The sequence below is a fragment of the Mustela erminea genome, chromosome 1 (genome assembly GCF_009829155.1).
Source record: "Mustela erminea isolate mMusErm1 chromosome 1, mMusErm1.Pri, whole genome shotgun sequence".
Taxonomy (NCBI): domain Eukaryota; kingdom Metazoa; phylum Chordata; class Mammalia; order Carnivora; family Mustelidae; genus Mustela; species Mustela erminea.
This window is the reverse complement of record NC_045614.1, coordinates 69,155,144-69,178,023: the sequence shown is the minus strand read 5'-3', so window position 1 is coordinate 69,178,023 and position 22,880 is coordinate 69,155,144. Positions and strand designations below refer to the sequence as shown.

The following is a 22,880-nucleotide window of genomic DNA, read 5'->3' as shown; positions in this document are numbered from 1 at the left end:
TTCCTTCATACAAAGGTTCTCAAACTTTAGCACGTATTAGGATCACCTGGTGGCCTTACTGAAACAGACTGATGGGCCCCATCTCCAGAGTTTCTAATTCAGCAGGTCAGGGACAGGACCAAATAATTTTTATTTCTGACATGCTCGCATTTGATTCTACTGCTAAAAGGATCACACTTTGAAAACTACAGCCTTAATATAAAAGTACTTGAATACATTCGTCACCTGATCTGAGTATACCTTGCCTCAACAGCAAAACTGGGGTGCAGGATGGGTCAGGTTATCTCCAAGGTGCCCTCTGATTCTAAGTTTGGTATTTGCATATGTACTAGTGAGTGTACTGTAACTATTAGTACTAATTACCACAACCACATCAGATACCTGCAAACTGCAATATTCATCTGATTTCTTGTCATTTTACTTCCATAAAAGTCACATACACATTCCACATTCTTTTTTCTTTTATCACTATTCCTTATTCCTTCCTCAAAAAATATTTTAATGGCTCAAAAATCTTTGTCACAGCTTTAAGGTAACTAAAAGTATCCCTGACATCTGAGTATATCTGATAAACCAATTAATAATATCCATGTATGGCTTAAGGCATAGTAGCCCAAGTACATAGAGCAGAGAATGAAAAACACACATACAAAAATACAAATACAAATTACATGACTATATTAAAATTACATAATTAAAAATGGTACCGACCTTTTGCAAACTTCAAAAATATTTTCTTTTTCTTCTTTAATAATCACCTTTTCTGAAAATCTACACTGTGAAGAGATTATGGTTAAAAAGTGTAAGTGAATATTTCTGCATTCCATATTAAGCTATGAGGCTTACCAGATAATTTAAAATATATTAGATGTTATTTAAACCACTAGCTTATAGCCAACTGACAACTCTATATTATTTGAAGTACTGAACATTGACTTAAAAATTCCTCTGTTAAGAGAAACTAATAGAAATCATTAATTTACACAGCTTTTTTTATTTTTTTAAGATTTTATTTATTTATTTGAGAGAGAGAGAGCGCATAAGAGTAGAGAGGTCAGCAGGAGAAGCAGACTCCCCACAGAGCAAGGAGCCTGATGCGGGACTCGATCCCAGGACTCTAGGATCATGACCTGAGGCGAAGGCAGCCACCCAACCAACCGAGCCACCCAGGCGCCCTTTACTCAGCTTTTGACATCACCTTCAGCTAGCCAACACTTAAAATTTATTATGAGCAATTAAAGTTATACTTATTTTCATTCAGATAAAAAGCTTTAAGTGATTTTTTATTTTCCAATGGTATTTTTGAACATAATTTTATTTTTCTCATTAGAACTATTTATATATATTTCATATATCACTATACTTAAAACATGCCACATAAGTGTTCTGGAATTGTTACTTTTAATATTTAAACATGTATAAAGAAATTACACATGCATAAATATTAAACTTTTGAAAACAGGCAGGCACCAAGAAAATAAACTCCCAAATCACCTATCATTTGAGCAGAGATAACCATTTAATACCTTACTTTATATCTTTCTTGTCTTTTTAATTTCAAAAAATTTAAATGTTTTAATTATCAAAATTTTTTCCAGTCTCACTGAGAATTGATATATATTACTGTGTAAGTTTAAGGCATACAGCATGATGGTTAGATTTACATATATTGTAAAACTGTTACACTAGATTCAGCTAACACCCATCTCACAGAGATGCAACCAAAAAAAGAAAAAAAAAATTTCTCCTTGTGATGAGAACTCTGAAAATGTACTCTCTTAACAACTATTCTTTTTTTTTTTTTTTTTTAAGATTTTATTTATTTATTTGACAGAGAGAGATCACAAGTAGGCAGAGAGGCAGGCAGAGAGAGAGAGGGAAGGAAGCAGGCTCCCTGCTGAGCAGAGAGCCCGATGCGGGACTCGATCCCAGGACCCTGAGATCATGACCTGAGCCGAAGGCAGCGGCTCAACCCACTGAGCCACCCAGGCGCCCCTTTTTTTTTTTTTTTTGAGAGAGTAAGCGAGCAAGCACATCTGCGCGCACACGCACACACACACATGTGTGCGTGCGTGTAGGCATGCAGGGAGGGGCAGACAGAGAAAGAGAGAGAGAATTTCAAGCAGGAAATGGAGCTTAACTCTAGGCTCAATCTGGGCTCAATCACAATACCCTGAGACCATGACCTGAGCTGAAATCAAGAGTTGAACGCCTAACTAACTGAACCACCCAGGTACTCCCAACAACTATTCTTTTATAAAGTCATAATCACATAGTACAATAATGATACACACTGCATATATTACTAACCCTTGCAAAGAAAATTATAAAAATTAACTGAGAAACCTAAAACATTCACAAATACAAAAATATACCATATTCCTGAATGAGAATATTAAATGTTAATTCTCCCCAAATTAATTTAAACTTCTTTATCATGTGAGTTTAAAGTGCTCTTAGAAGAATAGCCAAAAAATATTTTAAATTTATAATACAACCTTGTGTCTTTTAAACCAAACTATCCTTGTTTTATTTTTATTTTGCTTGATATTTTTATTTTTCAAATAAACGATAGTATGGTATTAGTACAAGGACCTGAGCAATCAATGAAACAAAAATGAAGGAATAGTTCCAAGATTAGAATTTGAAAATATTAAAGACAGGATTTGAAATTTGCGAGGAAATGATTCAATAAACAAATGGCAGTAGAAAAATGGGCTAGTTAACTGTATAGAAAATAAGTTCAGTACCAACTCACTCACCATATGTCAAAATACTTTTTAGATTCATCAAAGACTTAAATATAAAAACTAAATATCAAAGTAGCAAAAAAAATATAAAGGTGGGTATTTGTATAATTTGGAGGGTGGAGAAAGCCTAAGCATGACACCAAAAGCAGAAACCATAAATTATGACATCAACAGGTGTGAATATAAATATTTTAGATATTTTCCTATCTAAATATACAAAGTACACAAAATCCATCCATCAAAAAAATTTTTACTCAGCATAATCTCTTCCAGTCCCTTCAATGTTGCTGTTGGGTATTCATCCTTTCTGATGGAGGCATAATACTCCATTGTATATATGGAAGATATATGTATATCTTCTTTATCCATTCATCCATTGAAGGGCATCTTGGTTCTATCCACAGTTTGGCAACTGTGGCCATTGCTGCTATAAACACTGGGGTACAGGTGGCCCTTCTTTTCATTTTATCTGTATCTTTGGGGTAAATACCCAGTAGTGCAATTGCAGGGTCATAGGGTAGCTCTATTTTTCATTTTTGAGGAATCTCCACACTGTTCTCCAAAGTGGCTGCACCAACTTGCATTCCCACCAACAGTGTAAGAGGGTTCCCCTTTCTCCACATCCCCTCCAACACTTGTTATTTCCTGTCTTAATTTTGGCCATTCTAACTGGTATAAGTTAGTATCTCAATGTGGTTTTGATTTGAATCTCCCTGATGGCTAATGATGATGCACATTTTTTTCATGTGCCTGTTAGCCACTTGTATGTCTTCTTTGGAGAAGTGTCTGTTCATGTCTTCTGCCCATCTTTTGACATGATAGTCTGTTTTGTGTGGTTGAGTTTGAGGAATTTCTTTATAGATCTTGGATATCAGCCCTTTGTCTGTAGTGTCATTAGTGAATATCTTCTCCCATTCCGTGGGTTGCCTTTTTGTTTTGTTGACTGTTTCGTTTGCTTTGCAGAGGCTTTTGATCTTGAAGAAGTCCCAAAAGTTCATTTTTGTTTTTATTTCCTTTGTCTTTGGAGACATGTTTTGAAAGAAGTTGCCATGACCGATGTCAAAGAGGTTACCACTTACGTTCTCCTCTAGGATTTTGATAGATTCCTGCCTCACGTGGAGGTCTTTTATCCATTTTGAGTTTATCTTTGTGTATGGTGGAAGAGAATGGTTGAGCTTCATTCTTCTATACATAGCTGTCCAGTTTTACCAGCAGCATTTATTGAAGAGACTGTCTTTTTTATACTGTATATTTTTTCCTGCTCTGTCAGAGATTATTTGACCATAGAGTTGTGGGTCCATATCTGGTCTCTCTATTCTGTTCCACTGGTCTATGTGTCTGTTTTTGTGCCAGTACCATGCTGTCTTGGTGATCACAGCTTTGTAGTAAAGCTTGAAATCAGGGAATGTGATGCTCCCAGTTTTGTTTTTCTTTTTCAACATTTCCTTAGCAGTTCAGGGTCTCTTCTGGTTCCATACAAATTTTAGGATTGTTTGTTCCAGCTCTTTGAAAAATGCCGGTGGAATTTGGATCGGGATGGCACTGAAAGTATAGATTGTTCTAGGCAATATAGACATTTTAAGAATGTTTATTCTTCTGATCCATGAACATGGAATGGTCTTCCATCTCTTTGTGTCTTCTTCAATTTCTTTCACAAGTGGTTCTGTAGTTCCTCGAGTACAGATCCTTTACTTCTTTAGTTAGGTTTATTCAGAGGTATCTTATGGTTCTTGGTGCTACAGTAAATGCAATCTACTTTCTAATTTCCCTTTCTGTATTTTCATTGCTAGTGTTTAAGAAAGCAACTGATTTCTGTGCATTGATTTTTGTATCCTGCCACATTACTGAATTGCTGAATGAGTTCTCGTAGTTTGGGGCTGGAGTCTTTTGGGTTTTCCATATAAAGTATCATGTCATCTGTGAAGAGGGAGAGTTTGACTTCTTCTTTGCCAATTTGAATACCTTTTGTTTCTTTTTGTTTTCCGATTGCTTTGTGTTCCGATTGCTAGGACTTCTAGTATTATGTTGAACAAGAGTGGAGAGAGTGTTGTGTTCCTGATCTCAAAGGGAAGGTGTCAGCTTTTCCCCATTGAGAATGATATTCGCTGTGGGTTTTTCATAGATAGATTTTATGAAGTTGAGGAATGTTTCCTCTATCCCTATACTTTGAAGCATTTTAATCAGGAACAGATGCTGTATCTTGTCAAATGCTTTTTCTGTATCAATTGAGAGGATCATATGGTTCTTCTCTATTCTCTTGATTTGTTCTATCACATTGATTGATTTGCAAATGGAAGTCGGAGGGGAGACAAACCATGAGAGACTGTGGACTCTGAGAAACACACTGAGGGTTTTGGATGGGTGGTGGTGAGGGAATGGGTGAGCCTGGTGGTGGGTATTATGGAGGGCACGAATTGCATGGAGCACTGGGAGTGGTGCATAAACAATGAATTCTGGAACACTGAAAAGAAATAAAATAAAATGGAAAAAAAAATTTTAAAGCGTACCTTGTCTCTATATTCTTTCTCCCAAAATAAATTTTAGATTCAGAAAGATAAAAATTCGAACATAATAAAAAATGGGGGAAAAAAAAACCACCAGGAGAAAATACAGGACAAAATTTTAAATCCTGAAATGGGGAAGGGCTTCTCTAAATATGATTCAAATACCATAATAGAAAACTAACAGACTTGACTAAAAATAAAAACCTCCTTCAAGGTAAAGTCTCCTAAATCAAGTCAGAACACAGTCAAAGAACAGGAAAAAATGTGGGCACATATGACAAAGAATATATTTTTTGTTTGTGTACTTTTGTACTTTCAAGTTTTCATTTAAATTCCCGTTCGTTGGGGCACCTGGGTGGCTCAGTTGGTTAAGCATCTGCCTTCGGCTCAGGTCATGATGTCAGAGACTTAGGATTCAACCCAACATCGGACTCCCTGCTCAATGGGGAGGCTGCATCTCCCTCTCACTCTGCTGCTCCCCCTGCTAGTGCTCTCTCTCTTTCTCTGTCAAATAAATAAATTTTTTTAAAAAAAATTTTTAAGTTCCAGTTAGTTAACATACAGTATAATATTAACTTCGGGTGTAGAATTTTGGGATTCATCACTTTTTAACACCAAGAGCTCATCAAAAGTGCTCTCCTTAATACCCATTGCCCATTTAACTCATGCCTCTGACCATTTCTCCTCCATCAACCCTATTTGTTCTCTATAGTTAAGAGTCTGTTTTATGGTTTACATCTCTTTTTCCCCCATGTTCAACTGTTTTGTTTCTTAAATTCTACATGAGTGAAATCATATGGTATTTGTCTTTCTCTAACTTATTTCACTTAACATAATATTCTCTAGCTCCATTCATTTCACTGCAAAAAGCAAGAAATCATTAATTTTTATGGCTGAGTAATATTCCATTACAGACACACACACACAGCACATATCTTTTTTTATCCATTCATCAGCTGATGGACATTTGGGCTCTTCCTACGATTTGACTGTTGTTGATAATGTTGCTATAAATATAAGCATTGGGGTGAACATATCCCTTTGAACCAGTACTTTTGTATCCTTTGGGTAAATACCTAGCAGTTCAATGGCTAAATCAAGGGAAGTTCTAAATTTTTGAGGAACCTCCATACTGTCTTCCAAGTGATTGTACCAGCCTGCATTCCCACCAACAAGTGTAAGAGTGTTGCCTTTTCTCTGCAACCTTGCCAACATCTGTTGGTCTTGTGTGTGTTGTTAATTTTAGCCATTTTGATAGGTATGAGATGGTGTCTCATTATTGTTTTTATTTCTATTTCTCTGACAATGTGTAATGTAAGAATATGTTTAATAGATGAAAAGTTCCGGGACGCCTGGGTGGCTCAGTTGGTTGGGCGGCTGCCTTCGGCTCGGGTCATGGTCCCGGTGTCCTGGGATCGAGTCCCGCATCGGGCTCCTTGCTCAGCGGGGAGCCTGCTTCTCCCTCTGCCTCTGCCTGTCATTCTGTCTGCCTGTGCTCGCTCTCTCTCCCTCTGATAAATGAATAAAATCTTTAAAAAAAAAAAAAAGTTCCTACAAGTAAAAAAATAAAAAATAAAAATAAAAATCTCAGAAGAAAAATGGGCAAAAAAACATAAAAAGAAAGTTCATAAAAAAACATAAATGGCCTTTGAACATACTAAAAGATGCTTAGTCTAAGAGAAAAGCAAATTAAAACTAAAAGTCGGGGCACCTGGGTGGCTCAGTCGATTAAGCCTCTGCCTTCAGCTCAGGTCATGATCTCAGGGTCCTGGGATTGAGCCCCACATCGGGCTCTCTGCTCGGAGGGGAGACTCTTCCCCCTCTCTCTGCCTGCCTCTCTGCCTACTTGTGATCTCTCTCTCTGTCAAATAAATAAATAAAATCTTAAAAAAAAAAAACTAAAAGTCATTTGTAAAAATAGACAGATGGGACAAAAATTTTAATACTGAGTTGGTTAGTGTGTGGGGGAGAAAACTGGCATTCTTACCCAATGTTGTTGAAAGTATGAATCACAGCCATCTTTATGTAGGCCAATCTGACAATTTTACTTCTAAGAATTAATCCAAAAATGCCTGCATATATACAAAATGCCTTATGTTCAAGGATACATAATGCAGCAATATTTAAATGCAAAAAATGGGAACAAACCAAGTGTCCACCAACAGTGGAACTTGTTGAATAGAATATATCCATGCAGCAGATAATTATATAATTATAAAAAGAAGGCATAATTATATACATTCAAAAGAAACTCTCCACTATATGTTAAGTTTAAAAAGCAAGAAAAAGAATGGTATGTTACCATTTGTATAAAATGCTCCAATTTGTATAAAATTTTAAATAATATACAATAGGACCACTTTGAGGAATGGTAGAGTATGTCTTACTGGGCTAATCCTCCTGCAGGTAAAAACTACAAATCCTAGATTAAATTTTTAAAAATCTCCGCCTGAAAACACTAGAAATATATGAATAGCTGGCAGAATCTGGAGAGAAGTCTACACTTGGAAAGAAGGAATAGCACTGGCTAATTCTTCTGCTTTCATAGCTTTATTTTTGAAGGCGGGTCCTAGTTGGAACTACTTGAAAAGGCCAAAAATTTGCCTTATTCAAACAACAAACAAGAACGCTAAGTTTAGGACAAAGTCAGAAACTGGGAAGTAAGGCTAGGAATCCACAAAAGGAGAGAGCCTAAGAAAGGAAACCCTGAAATCTTATAAACTCCATCCAAATTTCTTGCTGACCACTAAACTATATTTTTCTAAGGTGACTCTTAAACAGCACAGCTAAATCTAAAAGAACTGAACAAAGATTTAAACTGCTACCACAAAAGAGTAATCTGGACGCTGAGTTAACCAAGTTTAAAACTTAGCATGCAATTACCATAAAGCCAGCAACTGCAGACATGGGCATCTATCCCAGAGAAGTTAAAAATTAGGTTCACCAAAAACCGGTACACAAATGTTTACAGAAGTTTATTTGTAATAGCCAAAAACTGTAAACAATGCAGCTGTCCTTCAATGAGTGAAGAGCTTTCAAATAAACTGTGGTAACCCATCCCATGGAGTATTACTAAGCAATAAAAATGAATGAACTACTGATATATGCAACAAGCTTGATGAATATCCAGATTATTATGCTGGGTTAAAAAAAAAATCTGAAGAGGTAACACTCTGAATGATTCCATTTACGTAACATTCTTGAAATGACAAAATTATAGAAATGGAGGACAGATTAGTGGTTATCAAGGGTTAAGGATTATTTAGGGGTAGCCAGGAAGAAAGTAGGTATGGCTATAAGGGCAACAAGAGGGATCCTTGCTGTGATGGAAATGTTCTGTATCTCTGTCTGTATTAATGTCAATATCTTGGTTGTGATATTGTACTACAGTTTTGCAATGCTACCATTGGGGGAAACTGGGTAAAGGATACATGAGATCTCTCTCTGTTATTTCTTACCAATGTATGTGAATCTATAACCGATTCAAAGTTAAAAAAAATGTGGGATTTGCTAAAGCAATATTCATGGATAAATTTATAGCACTAAATTGTCTCAGAAAGTAAGTTTTAAATCAATGATCTTAGCTGCAACCTTACAAAACTACAAAAGGGAAAATTAAATCTAAAGTAAGCAGAAAAAAGGAGAAAAAATGACCAGTAGAAGTCAGTGAAATAGAAAACAGAGCAAGAGAAAAACAATCAGTCAATAAAAACAAAGCTGGTTCTTTTATAACAAAATTAATAATCTTCCAGCCAACCTCCAGCAAATCTGTATTTATTTCAAAATACCAAAATTACAGAGATGGAAAACAGATTAATGTTTGCTAAGGTTAGGAATTTAAGAAGTAGGGGGAAAGGTGTAACCAAGGAATAACATAAGGAAGATCTTTGTAGTGATGGAGTAATTCTTTATCTTGTTTGGAGAGGTGGCTACAAAAATCTTCCCACTTAATAAAAGTATATATACTTACATTTAATATCTGATTCCTGTTTCTGATATTGTACTTAAAGATATAATCATTGGGAAAGACTAGCTGAAGAGTACCTGGGTCCTCACTATAGTACTTTTGCAATTTCCTGTGAATCTACAATTATTTCAAAATAAAAACCTTAAAAAAAAGTACACTAGCATTTAAACTATCTAGGGTTCAAAAACTAGATTCATTAACCAAATACTACAACCATGGTAAACCTAACAATTGTTACATATGGATTCTGAGTATAACTGATATACAAGACAAAATAAAAACAAGGTTTCTGAAAAAACAGAACATATATCTTTATTACATAATTATTATATAAATTAATATATATAAAATATCAATAAGGAACATTTCTAAAAATTCACAGAGAACTGTACATGAATGTAGAAAAGTGATAGGTCATACATATGTCCTAAAGTTAACCTATTTATCCCCTCAAACTCTTAAAATGTAAGGTGAGGGAGATGGATAAAGTTTAATTCCCAAACTTAATGGCCAGATATCTTGAAGACAAATATTACTGTCTGGTCATGGATTTTCTAAAGAGTTGGTACATTAAGGCCTACCGTGGTATTAGAAAAATGTATCATCCCCTTATCTTAAACAAAACCAAGAAAAATACCATCAGTTTTTCAAAGAAATGGAATAAATAATCTTAGAATTTATATGGAACCAGAAAAGACCCCAAATAGCCAGAGGAATGTTGAAAAAGAAAGCCAAAGTTGGTGGCATCACAATTCCAGACTTCAAGCTCTATTACAAAGCTGTAATCATCAAGACAGTATGGTACTGGCACAATGGAACAGAATAGAGAGCCCAGAAATAGACCCTCAACTCCATGGTCCACTAATCTTTGACAAAGCAGGAAAGGATGTCCGATGGGAAAAAGACAATCTCTTCAATAAATGGTGTTGGGAAAACTGGACAGACACATGCAGAAAAATGAAACTGGACCATTTCCTTACACCACACACAAAAATAGATCACCACACACAAGAATAGAAACATTGCCAAAGGCAAGGGAAGTAAGGGCAACAAATGAACTATTGGGACTTCATTGAGATAAAAAAAAAAAAAGCTTTTGCACAGCAAAGGAAACAGTCAACAAAACCAAAAGACAACTGACAGAATGGGAGAAGATACTTGCAAATGATGTATCAGATAAAAGGTTAGTATCCATAATCTATAAAGAATTTATCAAACTCAACACCCAAAGAACAAATAATCCAATCAAGAAATGGGCAGAGGACATGAACAGACATTTCTGCAAAGAAAACATCCAGGTGGCCAACAGACACATGAAAAAGTGCTCTACATCACTCGGCATCAGGGAAATACAAATCAAAACCACAGTGAGTTACCACCTCATACCAGTCAGAATGCCTAAAATTAACAAGTCACGAAACAACAGATGTTGGAGAGGATGCGGAGAAAGGGGAAGAACCCTCCTACACTGCTGGTGGGAATGCAAGCGGGTGCAGCCACTCTGGATAACAGCATGGGCGTTCCTCAAAAAGTTGAAAATAGAACTACCCTATGACCCAGTGATTGCACTACTGGGTATTTACCTTAAAGATACAAATGCAGTGATCCGAAGGGGCATGTGCACCCAAATGTTTAGAGCAGCAATGTCCACAATAGCCAAACTATGGAAAGAACCTAGATGTCCATCAACAGATGAATGGGTAAGAAATATGTGGTATATATATACACAATGGAATACTACGCAGCCATCAAAAGAAATGAAATCTTGCCACTTGCAATGACATGGATAGAACTAGAGGATATTATGCTGAGCAAATAAACCAATCAGAGAAAGACAATTATCATATGATCGCCCTGATGTGAGGAAGTTGAGAGGCAGAGTAGAGGGTTTGGAGGGGTAGAGAAGGAAAAAAATGAAACGGGATGGGATCAGGAGGGAGACAAAGCATAAGAGACTCTTAATCTCACAAAACAAATGGAGGGTTGCTGGGCTGTGGACAGGGTGGTTGGGTTATAGACATTGGGGAGGGTATGTGATATGGTGAGTGCTGTGAAGTATGTAAGCCTGAAGATTCATAGACCTGCACCCCTGGGGCAAATAATATATTATATGTTAATAAAAATAATTGATATAAATAAATAAAATAAAAAACAAAAACAAGAAATCTTACTCTACTAGGAAGCAACTAAACAATTTTGTAGATTTTTTAGTTATGCCAAAAAATTGTCTACATCTTTAAAGTATTTACAGTGCTAAAAATTCAGTGAATTCTAGCAAACATCTCCTAAAATCTATCCTTGCAGGAGTGAATGGATTAAGTCTTTTCCTCAGCTTTAAGTAGAGTACAAACTGTGTTTGTTTTTGTTGTTTTATTTATTTTTTTTTTAAGATTTTATTTATTTATTTGACAGATAGAGATCACAAGTAGGCAGAGAGGCAGGCACAGAGAGAGAGGAGGAAGCAGGCCCCCCACAGATTAGAGAGCCCGATGTGGGGCTCGATCCCAGGACCCTGGGATCATGACCCAAGCCGAAGGCAGAGGCTTTAACCCACTGAGCCACCCAGGCGCCCCTGTTGTTTTATTTTTTAATACTTCAGAGCAAGGGTTGGCAAGCTACAGCCTGCAGGCTGCCTGTTTTTGTGAGGAAAGATTTACTTGAACATAGCAACCCCTACTTGTTTATATATATGAATAGTTGCTACATGCATCTAAATGACCCACAAAATCTTACAGGTATTTACTATTTAGCCCAATAAAAGAAAACTTTGCTGACTCTTGCTATAAAGTCAAGGAACTCTGCTGTGGGACCATGGAGAAGGCACTGCCTCTAAAATCTCTTTCTTTATCTATAAAAGAAAGTAACAGTACATGCCCCATGTCCAGTAAAGAACTATCTCAGCAAGCCAGAGTTGTCTACATTATGTATACTGAAGGTTTGGTCTTTGACCTACTCCTCAGAGGTAACATTTAAGCCCTCGGAATATGCTACCTGATGAATGTGTCTTTGTTTAACTGTGGGTCTGGGACCAGACAGTCTATACCGTGAATGTAATTCATGGTAGGGGCCTTGTGCCACTCCAGATAGCCTAAACTAACAATGTGATTTATGGTGGGGACCTTGGGTTATTTAACTTCAGCTTGACCTTTGGAGAATCTGGAGAGACTGATAAAGGTCAGTGATGCAGGCAGCCAGCCAGCTATACCAACATGACTGACCCCAATAAAAACCCTAACCAGGGCTCCAGTAAATTCCCTTAGCTAGCAAAACTCTGTGCTGTCACGCATCACTGCTGGGAGAAGCAAGCAGCATCCATATGGCTCTACTAGAAGAAGACAACTGGAAACTTGTGCCTGGTTTCTTGTGGACTCTGCCTTATGCGACTCTTTGTGGATTTTAACATGCATCCCTCGCTGTAATAAAGTGCAATTTTGAGTATAACAGCTTTGCTGACCTCTCTGTAATTCTAGAAAATCACTAAATCTGAGGGTGGCCTTGGGAACTCCTGAATAACACCTCATTATATTATGTGAATAAAATGTGATAACTACTGGTAGGCTGGCTGGCATATAATAAAGGCTTAGTACATACTGGCTATTATCATCAAACCTTTAAACAAGTACTTGGTGAGATTATTTATGTTACAGGGCACTTCTAGCACTTAAAGACTATTTTCAATTGGAGTTCACATTCCGTATGCATTCAACAATTATTTGTAATATTACCCTGTATCAGTTACTGCTCTAGGTGCTAGAGATGAAGTAGTAAGCAAAATGGACAAAAATCCTTGCTTTCATGGAGTTTCACTCTAGTAGGAGGAGAATATATACAATGTTAAGTCAAAATGAATATAAGAAAAGGGAATATGAAATGCTGGGAGAAAGAAGAACACTGAAGTTTTACACTGGATGGCCAGGTAAGTTATCTCTGAGAGCACGAAATATGAATAAAGATGTGAAGGAAGTAAAAGAACCAGCTATACTCCTAATGTTTAGGAAACATTACACGCAGATAAAATGGCATGGGTAAAGGCCCTGAAGTGGGAGAAAGCCTGATATGTTCCAAGAACAGCAAGGAGGCTAGTATGGTCAGAGTGAAATGAATACAGCAGGAGTACAAGAGATCAGAGAGAAAACAAGGGGTATAAGGAAAAGATACAGGCACTGTTGGTGATACTAAGGGCTCTGGCTTTGAATCCAAATGTCATTAGAAACCAATGGAGAATTGGAAGCAGAAGAATGACATGATCTAACTTATGCTATATTGAGAATAAACTACAAGAGGGCAAAATTAGAAGCACATCTGTTAAAAGGTGACTGTAGTAATTCAGTTAAGAGATTACATTAGCTTGGGACTATGTGGTGTTGGTGGGGAACGATGAAAAGTGGACAGTTTCTAGACATTATCTGAGGTAAAACCTGCAGGCTTTCCTTACAGACTGCATATGGACTGAGAAGAAAAAGTAAGGAAATCCAGGGTTTTGAGTCTGAGTAATTATAAAAGGATGGAGCTGCCATTAACAGAAAAAGAGATTATTGGAAGAACTGGTTTTTTGGTAGATGAGGAGATATATAACAGGAGTTCAGTTTTTAAAAAATTTTTACAAATTATTTAATTTTTTATTGAGCTATAACTGACATAGAAGTATTACTTCACTTATTTGTGGAGCATAACAAATAGCATGGAGGACATGGGGACTTAGAGTGGAGAAGGGGGTTGGGGTAAATTGGAAGGGGAGGTGAACCATGAGAGACTATGGACTCTGAAAAACAATCTGAGGGTTTTGAAGGGACGGGGGGTGGGAGGTTGGGGTACCAGGTGGTGGGTATTATAGAGGGCACGGATTGCATGGAGCACGGGGTGTGGTGCAAAAATAATGAATACTGTTATGCTGGAAATAAAAAAAAAAAAAAAAAAAAAGAAGTATTACTTTAGTTTCAAGTATACATCATAGTACTTTGATACTTGTATACATTACAAAATGATCACAACAGGTTTAATTACCATCTGTCACAAACTGAATATAGCATTGTTAACTATATCCCTTATGCCATATATTTATTTATTTTATAACTGGAAGTTTGTGTTTTTTGATCCCCTTCACCCATTTTTCCCCATCACAACCCCCCTTCTCTCTGGCAACCACCAATCTGTTCTTTACACACCAAAACCCACCAATCTGGGTTTTGATTCCACTTAAAAAGATCATGCAGTGGGGCACCTGGGTGGCTCAGTGGGTTAAGCAGCTGCCTTCGGCTCAGGTCATGATCTCAGAGTCCTGGGATTGAGCCCCGCATTGGGATCTCTGCTCAGCAGGGAGCCTGCTTCCTCCTCTCTCTCTGCCTGCCTCTCTGCCTGCTTGTGATCTCTCTCTGTCAAATAAATAAATAAAATCTTTAAAAAAAAAAAAAAGATCATGCAGTATTTGTTTTCCTCTAGCTTAACTTAGTGTAATACTGATAAATAATACTGCAGTGAACACATGCATGCATTTATCTTTTTGAGTTAATATTTTTTTATTTCTTTAGATACCCAGTAATGGAATTGCTAGACTGCATGGTAGTTCTATTTTTAGTATTTTGAGTAACTGCCAAACTTTTTTCCATAGAAGTTATACCAGTTTATATACCTACCAACAGTACACAAAAGTTCCTTTTTCTCCACATCCTTAACAACATTTGTTATTTCTTGTCCTTTGGATAACAGTCATTCAGACAGGTGTAAGGTGGTATCTCACTGTGGTTTTGATTTACATTTCCCTGATGATGAGTGACTTTGAGCATCTTTTCATGTATCTGTTGGCCAACTGTACATCTTCTTTGGGAAAACACAACTTTGTCCTCTGCCCATTTTTTAATTAGATTATGGTTTTCTTTGTTATTGAGTTGTAGGAGTTCTTCATGAATTTTGGACATTAACCCCTTAGGAGATATAGGACATAAAAATGTCTTCTCCCATTAAGTTGCCTTTGCATTTTGTTGATAGTATCCTTCTCTGTGTAGAAGCTTTTTTGTTTCATGTAGTCCCATTTGCTTAGTTTTGCTTTGTTTCCCTTGCCTTGGCATCAGATGCAAAAAAAACTCTGCTATGATTTATCTCAAGGAGATTACTGCCTATGTTTTCTTCTAGGCTTTATGGTTTCAGGTCTTACATTCAGTTTTTCCAACATCATTTATTGAAGATACTGTCCTTTCCCCATTGTTATGCTGCCTTCTTTATCATAAATTAATTGACCATATATGTATGTGTTTACTTCTGAGCTCTCTAGTCTGTTTCATTGATCCATGTGTCTGTTTTCATGCCAATACCATACTGTTTTGATTACTATAGTTTTGTAGTATAGTTTGAAATCAGGAGTGTGATACCTCAGGCCTTGTTCTTTGAATAACCAACTGCTTTCATTATTCAAGGTCTTTTGTGGTTCCATATAAATTTTATAATTATTTGTTCTAGTTCCGTGAAAAATGTCACTGGAATTTTGATAGAGATTATACTGAATATGTACATTGCTTTGGGTAGTTTGGTCATTTTAATGATATTAATTCTTCCAATCCATGAGCATGGAATATATTTCCATTTGTCTATGTCTTCAAATTCTTTTATCAGTGTATTACAGTTTTCAATCTACAGGTCTTTCACCTCTTTCATTAAATTTATTCATAGGCATTTTACTCTCTTTGATGTGATTATAAATAGGATTTTTTGAATTTTTCTTTCTGATAGCTCATTATTACTATATAAAAACACAATAGATTTTTGTATATTAATTTTATATCCTGAAACTTTACTGAATCCAATTCATTAGTTCTAACAGTTTTTTTGGTGGCGTCTTAAAGGTTTTCTATAAATAATATCATGACATTGGAAAATAGTGAGTTTTATGTCTTCTTTTCCAATTTTGGTATCTTTTATTTTCTTTTTCATGTCTAACTGTCCTTATTAGGACTTCCAATACTATGTTGAAAAGAAAAGGAAACAGGAGGATTCCTTATCTTGTTCCTGATCTCAGAGGAAAGCTTCTGCCCTTTCACTGTTGCGTATGACATTAACCGTGGATTGGTCATAGATGGTCTTGATTATGTTGGAGGTACTTTCTCTCTATATACTCACTTTGTTGAGAATTCTTACTATAAATGGATGTTGAATTTTGTCAAATGCTTTTCTGCATCTATTGAGATGATCATATGGTCTTATCTCTCATTTTGTTAATGTGGCATATCACAGGGATTGGTATGTGGATGTAGAATCATCCTTGCATTTGTGGAATATATCCCATAGATCATGGTGTAAGATTCTTTAAAAGTATTATTGAATTCACTTTGCTAATGTTTAAGGTTTCTACATCTGTGATCATTAGAGATTTTAGCCGGTAAAATTTTCTTTTCTTGTGGTATCCATGTCTGATTTTGGTATCAGGATAATGCTGACCTTGTAAAATGAGTTTGGAAATGTTCCCTCCTCTTCAATTTTTGGGAAAAATCTGAGAAAAGTAGGTATTAAATTTTCTAAATTTATAGCAGAGTTCACCAGTGAAGCTGTCTGGTCCTGTTTTTATTTGTTGGGAGGTTTTTGACTACTGATTCAATCTCCTTACTGGGAATTGTTGCAATCAGAATTTCTATTTCTTCATAATTCACTCTTGGAAGATTTTAAGTTTCTAGGAATTTATCTATTTCTTCACAGTTGCCCAATTTGTTGTCCTATAATTAACTGTTCACATGTTCACAGTACTTCTGTGGTATCAGTTATAACCCCTTCTCCTCTTTCATTTCTAATTTTATATAATTAAGCCCTTTTTTTTTTTTTTTTTTTGGTTAGTCCAGCCAAAAGTTTGTGAATTTTCTCTTTTCAAAGAAAGAGTTCTTAGGTTTCATTGATCTTTTCTATTGTCTTTTTATTCTCTATTTATTTCCATTCTGATATTCACTATTTCCTTCTTTCTGTTAACTTTTGGCTTTGTTTATTCTTTCTCTAATTCTGTTAGGTATACAGATAAATTGTTTGACATCTCTCTTGTTTCTGGAGGTAGATCTGTATGCAATGAAATTTCCTCTAGAACTGCTTTTGCTGGGGTGCCTGGGTGGCTCAGTCATTAATCATCTGCCTTCGGCTCAGGTCATGATCCCAGAGTCCTGGGATTGAGCCCTGTGTCGGGCTCCCTGCTCAGTGGGGAGCCTGCTTCTCCCTCTCCCATTCCCCCTGTTTGTGTTGCTGCGCTTGCTGTGTCTCTCTCTGTCAAATAAAAAAAATCTTAAAAAAAAAAAAAAAGAACTGCTTTTGCTGCATCCCACAGATTTTTGTATGCCCTATTTCTGTTTTCATTGTGTCCAGTTACTGTCTGGAGTTCTCTCTTGATTTCTTCTATGACTCTTCAATTGTTAATAGCATGTTGTTAAATCTTCAGATTATTTGTCATTTTTCTGATTTTGTTCTTATAATTTAATTCTAGTTTCATACAATTGTGTTAGGAAGAGATGCTTGATATTATTTAAATTTTCATGCATTTATTGAGACTTGCTTTGTGGCCTAACACATTATCTATCCTAAAGAATGTTCTGTGTGTACTTGAGAAGAATGTATATTCTGATGCTTTTAAATGGAATGTTCCATATATATGTATTAAGTTCATCTGGTCTTAAACATGTCACTTAATATGTTTCCTTACTGATTTCCAATCGTGATGATTCATGTAAGTGAGATATTAAAGTCCTCTACTATTAAAGTATTGCTATAAGTCTGTTTTGTTTGATATTTGTATAGCTACACTAGCTTTTTGTTTCCATTTGCATGGAACATCTTTTTCCATCTCTTTGCTCTCAGTCTTTATGTGCAGTTACATCTGAAATGAGTATCTGGTAGGCTGCATATAGATGTTTCAGGAATTCAGACTGAACATGTTAAGTTTGAGATGCCTAACTGGACATCTAAATGGACAAGTCCAGTAGGCAACTAAACATAAAGGTCTGTTCAGAGAAACAGTTCAGAATGCAGTTATAAATTTGAGAGTCTTATCACAATGATGGCATTTAATGCAATGAGGCTGGATGGGACCATTTAATGAGCCAATCTAGATAAGAAAGAACACATCATGGTCTAGGCTCTGAGCCACTACAATATGTAGAGGTCAGGTATATCAAGAGAGATCAGCAAAATCAACTGGGAAGTTGCAGACAGAAAGGGAAAAAATAAACCAGGCATGTATGTTTATCCTGAAAGCCAGGGTTTCAAAGAAAGTGTGATCAACTGTGACAAATAATAATGATAGGTTAAGCAACATTGAGACTAAGATAATGTCCTTTAGACCCAGCAACAAGGAGGTCACTGAAGAGTTTAAGGATAGTTTTGGTTGCAGTGAAGGCAAGTATCTTTGGAATGGGTTCAAGAGAACCAGAGGACAGAAAGTAGAGATGGTGGGTAAAGATAAGCATTTGAGAGATAGGATGACAGCTGAAAAGATAAATGGGACTATGAAACCATTTTGTTTGGTTTGGTTTGGTTTGGTTTGGTTTGAAGATGGGAGAACCACATGTTTATATATTGATAAAAATAAGCCAATAATAAAAAGAAGAATTACTGGAGTAGTATTTTTAGAGAGGAAAGAGGTGGACTTTGGCACACAGGTGGAAGGAATAACCTTGGCTAGATCATCTACTGTAACTGAGGAGAAGCTGGAATTTGGGGAGCAGATGCAGGTTAGGTTGGCTAATATACTGGCAGGGAAGTAGGAAGTTCTTTTCCAGTTACTTCAATTTTTTTGGTGAAGTAGAAAAAGAGATTATCAGCTGTGAGGATGAATAAGAAGGAATAATGAGAAAAAAGAAAATATGAAATAGTTGCCTAGGAGTAAATTAAATTATGCAAAAGGTTAAGACAATCACACACATTTTCTGGCAGAAAACAAGAATAAATTTGGTATCTGAATTTTTCCCTGTATCATATGCTAGTGGTATGTTCCACCATCAAGTTAGGTTTAGCTCCAACTCCTATGCCTTCTATATCTGTGGTTAAATAACTGCTGTATGCATTCATAGCCCTCAGATACTATGATATTCTTAAATTTCAAGATCAAATGATATTCAGTACTCTGTGTTTAATGAGGCAGGAAAATATGTAACAAGTTAGATTTATGTAGGTTTGAGATCAACTTAAGCATACTAAAAAAGAAAAGGCTAAATATATAATTAAACACCCCACTTTCCCAGACAAAGGAAACCTGTTAATAGTGTGCTTATACAAAGCATTAAACAATATATCCTAGGGCAGAATGATGCAATTCTTTTACTCAAAAAGTTATACTTATCACCTGACAATACTGTTATGATGAATCTGTATTACAACTATTCAGAACAAGAAATAAGAAAATGTAAAAGAATCTCCACAGCTTCAAAATACAGAAATGGAAGGAAACCTTCCAAACTTGTTCTATGGGGACAGCATTACCTTGACCCCCAAACCAACCAAAGCCCCCACCAAAGAGAATTACAGATCAATATCCCTAATGATTATGGGTGCCAAAATCCTCACCAAGATACTGGCCAATACAATCCAACAGGACATTAAAAGGATTATTCACCATGACCAAGTATACTTATTCCTGGGCAGCAAGGATGGTTCAACACTCACAAATCAATCGATGTGGTATGCCACATTAATAAAAAGAAAAGACAGATGATGCGAGATGAGGTAAAAAAATAAATAAATAAAAAGAAAGGACAAGAACAATATGACCCTCACAAATGATGCAAAAAAAAAAAGCATTTGACAAAATACAGCATCCTTTCTTGATTAAAACTCTCCACAGTGTACAGATAGAGGGAACTAACCTCAATATCATAAAAACTATTTATGAAAAGCCTACAGCGAATATCATTCTCAATGAGGAAAAACTGATAGCATTTCCCCTAAGATCAAGAACACAACTGGAAGCCGACTCTAACCACTCAGTTCAACATAGTACTAGAAGTCCTAGCCACAGCAATCAAACAAAAAGAAATAAAAGGCATTCAAGTTGGCAAAGAAGTCAAACTCTCACTCTTTGCAAATGACATGATATTTTATGTGGAAAACCCAAAAGACTATCTACCCCAAAAGTAACAGAACTCATACAGCAATTCAGCAACATAGCAGGATACAAAATCAATGCACAGAAATTAGTTGCATTTCTATACACTAACAATGAGACTGAAGGAAGATAAATTAAGGAATAGAATCCATTTACAATAGCACCAAAAACCATAGATACCTAGGAATAAAACCAGCCAAAGAGGTAAAGGACTTGTACTCAGGAAACTACAGAATACTTATGAAAGAAATTGAGGGAGACACAAACAAATGGAAAAACATTCCATGCTCATGGATTGGAAGAACAAATTTCATTAAAATGTCTATGCTACCCAGAGCAATCTATACGTACGTCTATGCTACCCAGAGCAATCTATACGTACGTCATATGCAGCAATGCAAACTCTATCAGAATACCATTAACATTTTTCACAGAGCTGGACAAAATAATCCTGAAATTAGTATGGAACCAGAAAAGACCCTGAATAGCCAGGGTAATGTTGAAAAAGAAAACCAAAACTAGTGGCATCACAATACCTGACTTCAAGCCTTATTACAAAGCTGTCATTGTCAAGACAGTATGGTACTGGCACAAAAACAGACACAGAGATCAGTGGAACAGAAAAGAGACCCCAGAAATGGACCCTATGGTCAACTAATCTTCCACAAAGCAGGAAAGAATAGCCAATGGAAAAAAGACAATCTCTTCAATAAATGGTGCTGGGAAAACTGGACAGCCACATGCAGAATGAAACTGGACCATTCTCTTACAACATACCCAAAGATAAACTCAGAATGGATGAAAGACCTCAATATGAGACAAAAATCCATCAATATCCTAGAGGAGAACACAGGCAGCAGCTTCTTTGACCTTGTCTGCAGCAAAATCTGTCTGGTCACATCTCCAAAGGCAAGGGAAACAAAAGCAAACAAACTTTTGGGACTTCATCAAGATAAAAAGCTGCTGCACAGCAAAGGAAACAAACCTAAAAGGCAACCTACAAAATGGGAGAAGATATTTACAAATGACGTATCAGATAAAGGGCTAGTATCCAAGATCTCTAAAGAACTTAACAAACTCAACACCCAAAAAACCAATCCAATCAAGAAATGGGCAGAAAACATGAACAAACATTCCTCCAAAGAAGATAGACATATGGCCAAGAGATATACGAACAAAAACTCCACATCACTTGGCATCAGCAAAATACAAATCAAAACCACAAGAGATACCACCTCACACCAATCAGGAATGGCTAAAATAAACAACTCAGGAAACAGCTGTGGTGAGGATGTGGCGAAAGGGGAACCCTCTTACACTGTTGGTTAGAACGCAAGCTGGTACAGCCACTCTGGAAAACAGCATGGAGGTTCCTCAAGAAGTTAAAATAGAGCTACCCTATGACCCAACAATTGCACTACTAGGTATTTACTTCAAAGATACAAATGTAGTGATCCAAAGAGTGAACACCAATGGTTATAGCAGCAATGCCTACAATAGCCAATCTATGGAAAAGAGCCTAGATGTCCATTGACAGATGAATGGATAAAAATGTAGTTCATATATAGAGTAGACTATTACTGAGCCATCAGAAAGGATGAATACTTATCATTCAGTCCAATGTAGATGGAATTGGAGGGTATTATGCTAAGTGAAATAAGTCAATCAGAGAAAGACAATTATCATAGGGTTTTACTCATAGGTGGAATATAAGAAACAATACAGAGGACATCAGAGGAAAGGAGGGAAAACAGAATGGGAAGTCATCAGAGAGGAAAAAAACCATGAGACTCTTAACTATAGGAAAGAAATTAAGGGTTGCTGGAGGGGAGGAAGAGTGGTGGAATGAGGTCATTGGTGATGGGCATTAAAGAGGGCACATGAGGGGTACCTAGGTGGCTCAGTGGGTTAAAGCCTCTGCCTCTGGCTCAGGTCATGATCCCAGAGTCCTGGGATCGAGCCCCACATTGGGCTCTCTGCTCAGCAGGGAGCCTGCTTCCCTTCCTCTCTCTCTGCCTGTCTCTCTGCCTACTTGTGATCTCTCTCTGTCAAATAAATAAATAAAATCTTAAAAAAAAAAAAAAGAACCTTTAAAAAAAAAAAGAGGGCACATGATGTGATGAGCACTGGGTGTTATACACAACTGATGAATTACTGAACACATCTGAAACTAATAATGTACTATATGCAGGCTAAATGAATTTGAAGAAAAAAAGAAAAGAAAAGAAGATTCTCCACAACACCTTTTCACCCAAGTCTGAACTACTGACAGCACTGTTAACGTGAATTTCTGCATTACCATGATTTAGACCAGGAAAAAACAAAATATAAATTCCCCAGTACCTTTTCATCCAAGTCTGAACGTTTTACATGTTCAATGAAGTCTCTCAGCTTTTCACTTTCACAGGTCTCATTAGTAACTTTCCCTAAGGTAATATTTCCACCTTCAGAATCATGTTTAATTTCATTTGCTGGAAAGAAATAATATTAAACTGTAGAAACTTTATGCAGCAAAATAACTAAATCACTGAAAGATTGTTCTGAAAACAAGTTAGAATTAAGCCTCTTTTAAAATCCAACGTGACAAACGTTTTAGT

At 36.4% G+C, this 22,880-nt stretch overlaps 1 protein-coding gene across 2 annotated transcripts in view; it reads right to left on the bottom strand.

Moving 5' to 3' along the window:
- The window catches only part of TOPAZ1 (testis and ovary specific PAZ domain containing 1), a 132,523-nt gene that overhangs the window by 93,611 nt on the left and 16,032 nt on the right, over positions 1–22,880 (bottom strand). For both annotated transcript variants that reach the window (XM_032308531.1, XM_032308602.1), the window contains exons 5-6: positions 22,627–22,754; positions 712–776 (exon numbers count right to left, since the gene is read on the bottom strand). In XM_032308531.1, coding sequence (XP_032164422.1) covers positions 712–776; positions 22,627–22,754 — 193 coding nt within the window. The remainder of the gene's footprint in view (positions 1–711; positions 777–22,626; positions 22,755–22,880) is intronic.